At 53.5% G+C, this 13,229-nt stretch overlaps 1 protein-coding gene across 1 annotated transcript in view; it reads left to right on the top strand.

The window, feature by feature from the left end:
- Positions 1 to 13,229, top strand: part of KANK4 (KN motif and ankyrin repeat domains 4) — a 64,008-nt gene that overhangs the window by 23,881 nt on the left and 26,898 nt on the right. Inside the window, exon 2 of the mRNA XM_046645620.1 lies at positions 8,272 to 8,359. Within this exon, the coding sequence (XP_046501576.1) occupies positions 8,344 to 8,359 (16 nt within the window). The 5' untranslated portion in view covers positions 8,272 to 8,343. The remainder of the gene's footprint in view (positions 1 to 8,271; positions 8,360 to 13,229) is intronic.

Genomic DNA, 13,229 nt, shown 5'->3' with positions numbered 1-13,229 from the left:
TTCAAATATTAACCGCTGGTATTTCTTCTCTTCTGGGTCGCCTGCTCACGCCCCTTCCTCATTTGTCTGTTGGCGTCTCCATCCTACAGTGTGTTTGCCAGGGACCAGGCACCTTCTGGAAAGGTCTAAGTGGAGGGAGGGACGAGGGGTGCCGTTTTTCCCGTGGCCCTGACGCCTCTTTTTCTCCGAGGAGCATTTGTCCCGGTTCGCGCAGCTGCCTCTCTCCTGCAGTTGGTCCTGTTTCCTCTCTGAGAAGCGTCCTCCGCTTCAGAGGGTCAGACTGGGGACTCCCCGCCGACAGGCCCCCAGCAGGCCTCACACGTGATCACTCGCTCCCTCTGTCCAAGTTGCACCGGGTCAGGATGGTGTGGCTGTCCCGGGCTGCTCAGGGACCTGACCAGCTCACTCCTCCTCCGCCCCGTGTCATCACACAGACGCCCAGCGGCTGACCTTCCCGAGCAAAGTGCAAAAGCCTGAGGGACCGCAACATAAAAGGCACATTCTTAAAATAGTTCTGGCTCTTTCCCTGCTCACCGAGTGCCCATCTTGCCTGGCTCGGACAGTCCACCTTTTTTCCATCCTGGGGCCGAAGGGACCTGGGCCGTAGAAGCTGGAGGTTTCTCTGCAAAACGAGGCAGCGCCCCCTCAGCCAAATGATTCTTGCCAGAAGAGCTCCTGTGGATAAACGCATTTGTGCAGGAGATTCTCTGGGGGGCTTGGGGTAACATGAAGTTGGCCACTAGTCTTCAGACGTGTGTTGAGGGAGGCCCAGGGGTGGGGCGTGCCGGCATCCCAGACATGGCAAGGGTCAGGGGTCATGGAAAGAGTCCCCCAAAAAGAAGCATGGACTCCCCTAGAAAGAGTGGTTGGGGTTTCCTATGAAGACCTCCCCTAAACGTGAGGCCCCTCCTGCCTAGACAGCCCCAGCTCCGAGGCTCACTCCTGGTGTTGGTGTGTCTCTGGCATTCCCCTGCATACCCGGGTTCAGGCGTGTGGTTTGGGGGAAAGGGGACTGGACTGGGGGGCAGAAGATGTGGGCTCCAGTTGCCTTTTCCAGCTTTGTAAGCTTGAGAACCCACCTTGCTTCCTCCTCGGGCAAACGGGGTAATGTCCCCGGTTCTGCTCACCTCCCTGCTTGACTGTGGAGTTGAGTGAGTGCACGGCGTCAGTCAGAGAGACACGGAAGACAAGAATCTCTCCTCTTCTTAGAGCTGTGGCAGTCAGCACGGGGCCTGTCCCAGCGTACCTCGTGGAGCCAGGAGCTGCGAGTGCCGCTTCTCTCCAGAAAGAGGTCTGAAAAGAGGAGGAGCTGGGTCAGGGCTGTGTGTGCTCCCCGTGGGTCTTCTGTCCTGGCCCCTGAGCCGGGCTGATGGGTGGCCCTCCCGGGGCTGGTGGTTCCTCCCCTCCTTCCGCTGTCTTTTTAATTGAGGGGAGGCCTGGAGCCTCTTGGAAAAGCAGGGGGCTCCCCTGGTCCTTAAGGTGGTATCTGGAGGGGTCTCCTGGGTGTAGAGCCATCCGTATTGTGGGTGAGTTCCGTTTCACAAACCTTGTGGAGTGTCTGGTTGGGGAGACGCACACAGAGGCAGCAGTTGGAGTTCAGGTGACTCCTGCTGCAGGAGAGGGCAGACAGGAGCCATGGAAGCGGGGAGGCTGGCCGCTGCCCCTGGAAGGGATGCCGACCGAGCTCAGAGGACAGGTGGGGACTGGCCAGTGTTCCCGAGGAGTGTTGGGTCTTGTGAGAAAGGCACAGCTCTACAAGTAAGCCTTGCAGCTCTTTCTCTTGGCTAAGGAAGAATTTATCCCCGGAGAGAATACTGATCTTCATCACACGGATAAGCCAGAGGGGAAGAGTGGGGGGCCGCAAAGCCATGGGACCTGGGAGAGTGGGGCGCTCTTGTCTCTCAGCTTCCCGGTGAAGTGTCAGCTGCCTCTGGCCTTCTCTAGCTGGCGTGGGGGGATGGCTACTTTCAGTCTATCAGGGAGGCAGTTTCCTCCTCAGCGTATTTTTTCATAGAACCTCAGAATTCACGTTATATTTCTGATTTCTTTTTAATTCTGCTGATTTGTTCTGTGTAGTTAGTTAACACAGAAAAATACTTTGAGCAGCTGAGAAAGTGAGGGTCGGCGTTCCATAGTCTTGTCCGTGGCATCATCCTCTGCCCTTTGGCAAGTCTCTTAACCTCCCTCTTGAGCAAGATGCTCTGGAACCTTCCAAGGAAAATAAGGAATGTGATCCAGTGTAGTGGGGAGAACACAGAATTCTACCCCAGGAATCTTCATTTTAATCCAGATATCCTCCTGGGGGAGCCAAGGGAAGGCACTTGGACTGTCTCTCTTCCCCAGTACGATGGGGATGCTCAGACCCATCTGGCTGCCCCAAGCTGGCTCGAGGATAAGTGGGACCCAGGATGTGCATGCTTTCTGGGCATACTGGGCCGGATGCAGGCAGCATTTCGGAGTGATGCTCGGCTCTGGCGTTGTCTCAGCGTGGGCCCGGCAGGAATCTGCCCCGACCTTTGAAAGCTCATCTCTTTGACAGGCAGTGTCTGAAGGTCAGAGCTGCTGGGACATGCCTTACTGACAGGGCTTCATTTCCCAGGAAAGCCGCGTTTGGCGAGAGCCTAACCCTGAAATCCTCGTGCTGAGCCGGCCCACAGGAGCCCAGACGCTCTCCGGCCCCTTTCTGACCGCCCCCGCCCTCCGGATCTCCTTCAGGTCCAGCAGTGGTGCTGGGCTCCGCGAGCCTGGAGCTGTGCCCGCGCCTCACACCTGCCCCTGCCCCAAAGAGCTTCGGGCAGCGGGCTGGCTGGGACTGCCCCGGCGCCTGCCCGGACACGGACCTTCCTCCGCACAGCTGCCTTCTCCCTGGCTCCCGCGCCCGCCCTCTGAAGTCACTGCTCCGCACTGCAGCGAGGGACCCTGCCCGAGCCGGGTCCTGCCAGGAGGTACCTGCTCGCCTTTCTTTCTGCCAGGATTGGGGGCGTTTCGGTGCTCGGGGCATCTGACGGGGAGAGCGGCAGGGAGCAGCAGCGGCCAGTCTGGCGGGGACTCACCGGTCTCGTTATTTCTTGCTGCTCGGCCGGCGGACTTCCAGCCCCTGAGTGCCCAGGGCAGCCCGCGGTCTGGGATTGCTGAGGGAAGCTTCGCGGGCTGTGGGGCTGCAGGAGGCGGTGGGGACAGGGGGCGAGCCTGGAAGAAAGAGAGGTACCACGGGAGGGTTTCAACTCCTAAGGAAGCTGTGTCCTTGTTAGGAAGAGTTTTACTAATGAGCCTCATCAGCTGCAGGAAGGCGGGAGGAAAAGCCTAATTAACGGTGAGCGCCTCGAGGCGGGGGGAAGCGGGTGTGTGCTGTTTCGCCGTCTTTAGATGTGTCCTTCCCCAGTGCTAGCAGCTCTGGGAACTAACTTTCCAATGGAAGGATTTGCGCTTTCTTGCTCTTTCTGCAAGATCCAGTAGCAGCTTATTGAGCATTGAATGCCTTCCTGACCTCACTCCCCTCTTCCTGGGAGCGAAAAGGAAGCCAGGATTTGCTTTTCCAGCAAGGTCACGGATCACCTGACCAGATCCCTTAACAGCTGGGAAGCCGATGCGGCCGCGCTGAACTCCGGAGCAATCGCTCCGGTCCAGCGGCAGCCTCGCCCTCGGGGAGGAGCCGGCTGCTGGCTCCAGGCTCTGGCGGGGAGGATGCCAAGGGAAGGTGATGCGGTGGCAGCGTCCCTGCTCCCAGTTTCTTCTTCTTCGTGAAGCCCCGATTCAGCTGCTGCAATGCAGGCAAAAACCACCGGCACTTGCAGAAAAATGTGGGGATGGAGTTAATGAGGTTGTGTTAATGTGTCGTTTATTGAGCGTGAGTTATCTCTTTGTGTCCCGGGTCGGCGGGAGGAGAGCCGGCTGGAGAACTCGTCTGGCGGAATCTTTTCCAGGAGTGCGTCTCACCCCGTGTCTGGGCTGCAGCCCTCCGTGTGGAGCAGCGCTGTCAGGTGCCTCCTGCTTCTTAGCACAGGGCCCTTGCGCTGGGGGTGTGGGCCCTGGGATAGGGGACAGGAGGCTGTCCTCATTTTGGCAGGATTCTACGAGGTATGGGTAATATTTTTTTCTCTTTCGGAAAGAGTGCTTTGTCTTTGCAAGAGATCATGCGGGAACTGACAGGAGGGCTGTTGGGTGCGCTACCTTGCTAAATATTTGACTTTGTAAGGTTGAATTCTCCAAGAATTCTCATGGCAATAAGGCTGTGCTCTGAGCCAAGCTTTCTTTTCAAGGAAATCCAAGGTGCTGTTTGTTTTGGCATGTAGCCCGTTCTGAGATGAAATACGGCATTTTTATTATTGCAGAATAAAGAGAGGTTTGAGGAGAACAAAAGTACAGAACTGGGTTTCGGTTTCAGGACTGAGGAAGGTTTCTTTGCATTCGGTTTTGAGGTTAGAAATGAGATTGAAAATGGCACTATAAGGGAAATAAATGTGGAGGGGGATGGGAGTGGGCATATTCAACGGAGTTGGGCTGACCCGGGGAAGCCACGCTGCTGGGCGTGGACCCTGCAGAACCGTTCAAGGAGGTCTGGTGGTTACACGTGGCCCCACTAAGTCTGCCAGTGCCGCCTCCTCAGCGGGCTTTGAATGGGGAGCCTCAGTCCCCCCTCTTCACTGCCCATTGGCTTTGACGGCCATGTGGGGTGATGGAGTCGCACAAATGGTCCTACCCCTAGTAAACCGGGTAACTGGATTGGCCACACGGCCTCTTTGTGACTTCGTTTCCTCATTTGTAGCTTGGAGATGGTCCCGTGGACTGAGTGACTGCCAAATGTTAGGAGACAGGGAGTGTGGAGGTGGGGGAGACAGAAATGAGTCCTTCAGGAGTTCTGACCTTCACAGATTCACAGGGAGAAGGGTTAGAGAGAGATAAAGCCGTGTATCCTCAAACATCTGGGATAGAATGAGCTACTGAGAGAAGATGGGACCTCATCGGGCATCCCTGAGCTGGGATAGGCCATAAACAGATGAAAAGTTGCATGACACCAGGTACTGCAAGGCTCTGAACGTGCTTAACAGAACGAATAATGAATTGCTTTATGTCAGAATTTTAAATGCTCCAGAAGGTTGCAAAATTCCATTTTAAAGGGGATTTCTGTCCAACAAAGCGATTCCTCATATTCTGTTGTATTGCAAACGAAACAGCTTGTGTTGATGTGGCAGTTACTTCTCCCTTCCGCTCATTGGACCCCAGCACACGCCCACCCGCTGGAAGAAAGCCCTCTTAGCCGCATTCCAAGGTGTCCGCCGCAAGGACCGTGGGCCAAAGTGGAGAAGCTGGGGTGGAAGGGCTGGAAGGGCCTTAGGGGGCTGGCAGCTCCCCTTCCCTCCTGAGTTGAGAGCCCTTTAGAGTGAAAGCCTGCTGGGCCCTCCCCTTCAGAGCCGGGGTGTCAGCTCCGTTTAATTTCCGTAGCCTTGGAATGATTAAATTTCAGTAAACCTCAAGTCAAAGAGGACTATTAGAGGTCTCTATAGAGTTCTTTTTAATGGAATTTGACCTACTCTGCGCTGTGTAATTGTTTGGATCTCCGTGATGTGACGTACGAAGGGCTGAATCCTAATCTAACCAAAGGCAGTGCTTGACTGAGCTCCCCGAGGTGAGGGTGAGAGCTTGTGCAGCCAGAGCTCCAGCTGCACCAGGGGGCCCCCTCTGCTTGGGGGGGTCCTTACTGCTTGGAGTCCAGCCTTGGAGAAGCCAGCCACACCTCTGGCCAGAAGGCCCTAGGAGGGCAGTTCCCTGCCTCACACCCAGAGGGCATTTCAGGTGCACTTGTGGGGAATCAGAGGAACATGGCTCAGGAGCGCTTCCCTCCCGATGAGAGCTCAGGTCCGTCACAGCAGCAGGCCGCCTCATGGGGCGGGCAGATGTTCACAGGTCACTTCGTCCCCAGCACAGGCTTGACGTCGGCTGGACTTGAGGGCACATATTCTCCAACACTTGCTCGTTATGCGTCTTGGGGAGCCCTGTTACCTCCGCCAGCCTCAGTCTCCCTATCTGAGAAATGGGACAATAACAGTCCCCTTGGGGTTATGGTGAGGATCGCTTGAGACAATCTGTGCACATCCAGTGCTCTGAGCCTGCCCGGTGCTCAGACATGCTATGGGGTGGGAGGAAGGGGCAGAGGGGAGAGGAGAGGCCGTGATGATGGGGAGGCAGGCCCGGGGCCCAGCTTAGGGCCTGTGGCCTCATGCTTTTCCTCCCCAGGCTCACCCTGGAGCTGCTGAACCTCTCTGCCCACTGCAGACCACGGACCTGGGCACCGAGAGCAGCTGCAGTGACCTCTTATTTTTCTAATCGAGATATAATTGACATACAACACTGCATTGGTTGTAGGTGTACAGCATAATGATTTGATACAGGCGTGTATTCTGAAATGCTCACCACAATAGGTCTAGTTAACATCCATCACCACACGTATATCAAATGTTTTTTTCTGGTGATGAGTACTTTTAAGATTTACTCTTAGCAACTTTCAAATATACACTACAGTATTATTAGCTATAGTCCCCATTGCTGTACATACATCCCCAGGACTTATTTATTTTATAAATGAAAGTTTGTACCTTTTGCTCCCCTTCACCCGTTTCCTCCCCCCCTGCACCCCCTGGCCTCTGGCAACCACTGTATCTGTCTGTCCTCTGTATCTGTGAGCTCGTTTTTTCGTTTTTTAGATTCCACATAGAAGTGAGATCATGCAGCATTTGTCTTCCTCTGTCTGACTTATTTCCTTTAGCATAATGCCCTCAGTCCATCCATGTTGTCACAAATGGCAGGACGTCCTTCTTTTTTGTGGCTGAGTAGTATTCCATTCTTTATCCATTCACCTGTCAGAGGACACTTGGGCTGTTTTAGAACCTTCTCTTTCTAATAAGGGCGACCTCCCTCGCCCCAGGTTAGAACTTTCCACCCCTCTTGGTGGCCAGTGTCCGCCTCCAGGACCGCCTCACTCCATCTCCTTATCCAGGTTAGAACTTTCCACCCCTCTTGGTGGCCAGTCTCCGCCTCCAGGACCGCCTCACTCCATCTCCTTATCCCTCACCCCTCCTCTACTCCAGCTCTGTGCCACCCAAACCAAGTGCTTGTCGCCTCCAAGGGGAGCGGTGGACTCAGTGTTGGCATTCCCTCTGTAGGGAGTGTCTCCGTCTGCCCTCCAGCCGTCACACGTGCTCAGGGAAGGGCCCCTCTGGTGGCCGTGTGCCCGTGGTTTGGGGGAGCCAGGGCTGGAGCAGTGCTCACGGGAGAGGGCACATGGACTCCCAGTCAGGCAAGCCTGGGACCACCTCCTCTTTGGTGGGCCTGCTTTTCCCCGCCCTCTTCTCCGGTTTGCTTGTTTGTTCCCTCCTTGTGCATCCTCGGTTGCTGGGGACCGCCCCTCACCCACCTGTCACTCCCAGTCTCCCCGAACCCTGGAGTTCATTGTCAAGCACATTGGAATTCCTACAACAACCCCACACCCACAGCTGACTTGTCACAGGCAACTCATTACTCCGATGTGCGTGGAGGTGCGACCATAGAAGACTGATTTCCTGAGGGATTTATTGTAATGGGGGCAGGAGCCACTTTGTTTACCGTTCAAAGAAAGAGTCCTGGGAATGGATTAAAACTTTGGGGAGAATTTGTGATTGAACCTCAAGGTACCCAAATTCAGAGCCAGGCCAGTGTTCTGCTTGATAGTTCCTGATGTCCTCTGGCCATCCAGGTGAACACAATCAGAAGTCACCTCTGGGTGTCAGCTCCCGGTCAGAGCCTATAATGACATCATCTCTGTCTTGAATCTGATTGGGATGTCACAGGTCGTTTATAGGTACTCTGATCCCAGCTTTCTCACAAAATGGATTGAAGTTCTTTTACCATGATGGGCTGAGTCGATTTCAGCTCTTGGTGTGGTGTAGAGCACCGTGCTGGTCGTCAGAGCCCTGGCTCTGGCTCCAGCTCCTTCACTATCGTGTTGAGGCCTTGCACAGAGCAGTCAACTTCTGAGCCTCAGTTTCCTCTGCCAACTGAGGGCTTGGACCAAATGTTCCTTTGCTGCCAACCATTGCTACCGTTCCATGAGGACACACCCAGGATCGGACTCCGGGGGTGTGTACAAGCTTTTAATCTCCCTTCCTGGAGGACTCTGAGCTCATGGGCACCCCTGGGAGAAAGGCAGGGATGGGTGTTACTTTCTCAGGTGCTCTGTTCCCTCCAGACTTATTCCAACTCTAGTGAGAGTCTCCACTCTTCTGTCCTTTCTTTCAGGGCTCTCTGGTGGATTTTACAGACTTGTCAGATGAAGAGTGCCTGAGAGACTGACGGTCAGCGTTCCCTACGATGGAGAAGACAGAGGGTAGGCAGGCTGTGGGCTATCCCTGGGTTAAAGTGGGCAAAAGGGGTTGGGAAGGGATGGGTACCATCAATCCTGGAATAGCCCAGGGGACCTGCAGGACACGGTCCACACACAGGTGGTGCTGGGAGACCCAAACCATATATTTAAGGTATGAACAAGAGAAGGCGGTAAGGAATGAGCATGAAGCCAAGTATTTATTTCGGACTTGTGTAATTTTCAGAGTGTTTTTGCATCTCGTCCATGCACCAAGGAGGGAGCAGCATGCTCTTGCTCATTACCCTCATTTTAGACATGAGGGACCTGTGGTCTAAGAAAGAGGCTCAATGTGGTGAAAGAGCCTCCACTCACACCTGTGTGATTCTCCAAGTCATTTACCCTCTCTGAGCCCCCGTCCCCTCGTGTATCAGTTAGCTTTGCTGTGTAACAAGCCACTCGAGTTTATTGACTTAAAGGTATTCATTATTTCTCAGAAGATTTTGTGGGTTGGGCTGTTATTCTGGTCTGGGCCGGCTTGGCTGATCTTTGCTGGGCTTGTTCACGTGTCTGAGGTCTTCTGGGTGACTTGGCTGGATGGTTTAGAATCGCTACCCTCCCATGTCTGGAGGTTGGCCCCATGTCTCCTGGGGCATTGGTGGTGGTTTGGCCACGTCTCTCTCGCTGTCCAGCAGGCTAGCTGGGGTTTGTTCACATGGTGGCAGAAGGGTTCCTAGCACAGCAAGAACAGACAAACCCCAGCGTGCAAGCAGTTTTCAGCTCTCTGCGTATGTTACATTTGCTGTGGACCCACTGGCCAAAGCAAGTTACAAGGCCAAGCCAGGGTCACTGTGGGAGGGGAGCACCCAGAGGTGGGGTATACTTGTGGCTATTTTTGGAAACAGTCTCCCACACCTCATCTATATGCAGGTATTAACACCTACTGCACAGGGTTGGTAAAGGACCAAATGAGATAATGCACGTAGGGTTGTTCAGTATACTGTCATCTCGCACAGTGAATATCTCCATCAATGTTCCCCCCCCCCCCAGGAAACTTGCTGAAGGTCATAGGCTAGCCCCGCATCTCCTGACTTCTAATGAAATGCTTTTTCCAGATCACCAAATGTCAGGAAACAGGAGAGCCTATAATCCCCCTTGAAGCACGTGACCCTTCGCTGGCTGGCGCAGGACTTAGGGACCAGACAGCAGCTCCAGCCCTGCCTCTTCCTTCTTTCCAAATGCAGTCATCGTATATTTCAAGAGTCTGCCTTTCTCCCCAGAGAGCTGCCTTTTCAGTACATCCATGGAAGTGGTGGCACAGAACCCCAGCTGATTCGCTTAATGCCCCCAGGGCCTGTCGTCCTTGCCTGCCTCATTTGTCCCTGCTCAGCCTCCCGCACTGCAGCTCCCCACGTGATCGCTCACAGCGCGCCCAGCACAGGCCCGCTCCCCCAGGCACACACGCACACACGTCTCACAAAATAAAGGCAGGAGAGTGAGACGCTTCCATCGCTGTCTCTGCTTGTTAAAGAGGCTCATTAAATTCCCCTTCTTTCCAGCTGTATTTTTGGCCACTTTCCCTCTAGTTTCTGCTTTTCCCATTTCCTTCAGAAACTGATATAGGCTTTTGGACTTTTTTTCTCACTTTAACTGCCTCTGATTGGTTCACTCACCTGTTGCACTTCACTTTGTCCCTCAAGATAATTACGGGGTCCCTCCCTCCTTCCCTGTGCCCTCCCATCCCCTTTCCCGCGTCTGCGTGCAGCTCTCAGCCAGTTTGGCTCTGTGTTGGTTTTATCTGATGTGAAATTCATTTCGAGCAGAGATGGTCCTCCTAATTAATTCTTGCCCTGGCCTCGTGCCCGGAATTCCGAGCTCCTGCATACCCGTCACCAGGTAGAATTAAGAGGGGCAGAGCTCACTGGGAGCGCAGGTCTCCCAGCCTATCCAGTCAAATACGCTCATTCAAGGTCCAGCTTTCCTCTTGCACTGGGAGAAAGGGACGCAGAGTGGCAGCTGGCAGGCACGCAGCACAGCCGATCACTCCGTGTGTGTGTGTGTGTGTGTGTGTGTGTGTGTCGGTGTGTGTGTGCACGATGCCCTGTAGGGCTAGTTTAGGAAAGTGTGGATTACACCCATCATCCTGGATAGCTGCTCAGGCTCCAGACGCCTTTGGTTCCCCTCGGTCTCCCTTGTGGAAGATTTTGCCTTTGAATCTGCAGTTTCTTATTTGATGCTATTATTGTGTTTGTGCTCTGGACCTGCTCCCAGAGGCCACTCGGTAAATCAGTGCATTTCTACTGAATTGAGGCAATAAGCAGATAAATAATGCAGCCTCTCCTTTAGAAGAGTTCGTTGCCTTCTGGGTCATAAATCTACTCTCTACTTAACTGTAGACAAATTCCTCCTCTCTGACTTGGCCTGTCCCTGTAATCTGGAGGCTGCTGAGCGGACCTGTAGGCCAGGAGCACAGCCGGGTGCAGCTGGGAAAACTGACAGAGGGCAGTTGCTCTTATTTGCTGAGACTCCCAGTGTGCCTCTTCGGGTGAAGGCAGATGGGTAAACAATTGTGTGGGTGAACGGGGACTTATTTGGAGTTTTTTGGGTCCTGGAGGAGTGTTTACTGCTTATCCGCCTGGAGTCCAGGTATCCGCCACAGCGGCTCTGGAACCCAACAGGGACCACCCCAGGATCAGCACCAGTGCCTCATCCTGTCCCCTGCTGCGGTCTGAGGTCGTTGCCCGCAGGCGCTGCAGCTCTTGTCAGCATTGAGGTAGAAGGCTTGATTGTCATCACCCTTGGGGGAAATGCAGCCAAAATGTGCCCCAGGTAACACCATCATTCCACCTTCTCTGTCATCTGCCCCTTTCCCTCCATCCCTTCGGCTTCTCTCACCTGGACCGCGTCGACAGCCTCCCAGCTGGTCCTCGGGCCTCTGGTGTGTCCTTGTAATGCTCTACAGGAGTGCTGCACTTGACCAGGTCCCTCCCTCGTGTGAAGCCCCCCGAGGCCCCCCTTCCCCAGAGTGAAGTCAAAGCTTGTTGCCATGCACATAAGATGCTCTGTGACCTGGCTCTTGCTGACCTGCCAATGGTGTCTTTTTCTACCCCTCACCTTCTCCGCCACACTTTCAGTTCCGGCCATGTCAATGGCATTTATGGAACCCCGAATTACTGTGGAATTGCAGAGCTCCATGCCTCCGCACATACTCTTACATCTAACTAGAATCTGTCCTGGCTCTCTATTGTTGCATAACAAACCACCCGGAAACTTAGTGGCTTGGAGCAATCATGGATTGTTAACAGAGGCTCAGCTAGGTGGTTCTCACTTGGGGTACCTCCTGTTGTTGAAGTCAGATGGTGGCTGAGGCCACAGTCATCTGAAGGCTGTTCTCCTCCTGCCTGGCACCTGGGCTGGGATGACTGGGCATCGCCCCCCCCCCCCCCATCACCTCTCCTTGGGGCCCCTGGGCTTCCTCGCAGCACAGCAGTCTCCGGGAAGGTGAACTTCTCAGGTGGCATCTGGCTTCCCACCGAGTGTGCATTCTGAGACCCAGGAGGAACTTACAAGCTTCTGTGACCTAGCCTTGGAATTCTCTCAGCATCATTTCTGCCTTTTTCTTTGGTCAAAGCAGTCACAGGCCAGCCCAGATTCAAAGGGGGGAGGAAACAGGCCCCACCTCTCCATGTGGGGTTCCATTGCCTGTCTAGAGGCGTAGGAAGTGATGGTGCCATCTTGGAGGTGGACAGCTACAATGTCTTCCACTGTCTTGTTCCCCTGGAAAATTGCTATTTGTTCATTTAACACCTAGTCGTATGCTACTTGTGAAGTCATCCCTCTGCTACCAAGGCAGAATTAACCTCTAAGTCCGAGAAAGTTATTCTGGAGAAACTGGGACAATAAGTCAGGAAGGAAGACTGTTCCTTGAGCCTGTATCTGTTACCATCCTTGTCACACTGCATGGCACTTGGTGTTTCTCCTATGTGACGAGACATTTTTTAAGGGCAGGGCTATGCCTGATTCATCTCTGTGTCCTTAGGATCCAGCTTAGCAGCCAACACATAGGTGCTCAAAAAATAGTGGTTGAGGTAAGTGGACTGAATTACTGCTATTTTGTAATTTTGCCCCCAGGGCCATTGTCCTTAGCAGTCAGTCAGTCACAAAGAATTGGTGGAGCCCTTCCTGTGTATCCAGCAAATCGGCTTCCATTATGGGCCTTCAGTTCTCTATGTTTTGGGCTTCCACAAAGATAATGACTACAGTAGGGAGCATGTGTTGAATGTTTATCATACGCTAGGCATGGTTCTAAGCACTCTATGTGTATTAATTAATCAGTCCTCGCAATGATCTCATCCTACCTGTTACTGTTCCCATCTTACAGGTGAGGAGGCACAGGGAGGTCACAGAGCTGAGACACAGACCAGGCTGCAGAGTCCATATTCCTGGCCTCTGTGCTCTCCACGAGCGTCCTCTCCTGAGCTGAAATGTGGTATTTTTTCACTTGCATGAGTTTTTTGGGAGTGAAATTTGTGATTGTTAAGCACTAAGCAGTTTTCAGGTGGCAAAGAGCATGGGCTGTGCACGATTACGTGTCCCAGTTCTCTCTGATCTTCATGCATCTAGAGGCTCAGGCATCTGAGGAGGCGTCAATGATGTAGAAGGCCTTGATATTGCTGGCTTTAGCAAGATTTACTAGTGTTTACCTATTTGAATAATGCAAGGTTCTTTTTCAATGTTGAGACAATTGTGTATCTCATCCTTTGAAACCATCTGTATTCGTAATTAGTACGTTGATTTAGCAAATTCCTGGCCACTTCAGTTCAGCAATTACATGACTGAAACCCGGGAAACCAGCATGAGACAATTTTGTTTCGCTGGTCTGCCGGCAGATTCCATG

The sequence above is a fragment of the Equus quagga genome, chromosome 18 (assembly GCF_021613505.1).
Source record: "Equus quagga isolate Etosha38 chromosome 18, UCLA_HA_Equagga_1.0, whole genome shotgun sequence".
In the NCBI taxonomy this organism is placed as follows: domain Eukaryota; kingdom Metazoa; phylum Chordata; class Mammalia; order Perissodactyla; family Equidae; genus Equus; species Equus quagga.
This window is presented reverse-complemented; position numbering and strand designations above follow the sequence as displayed.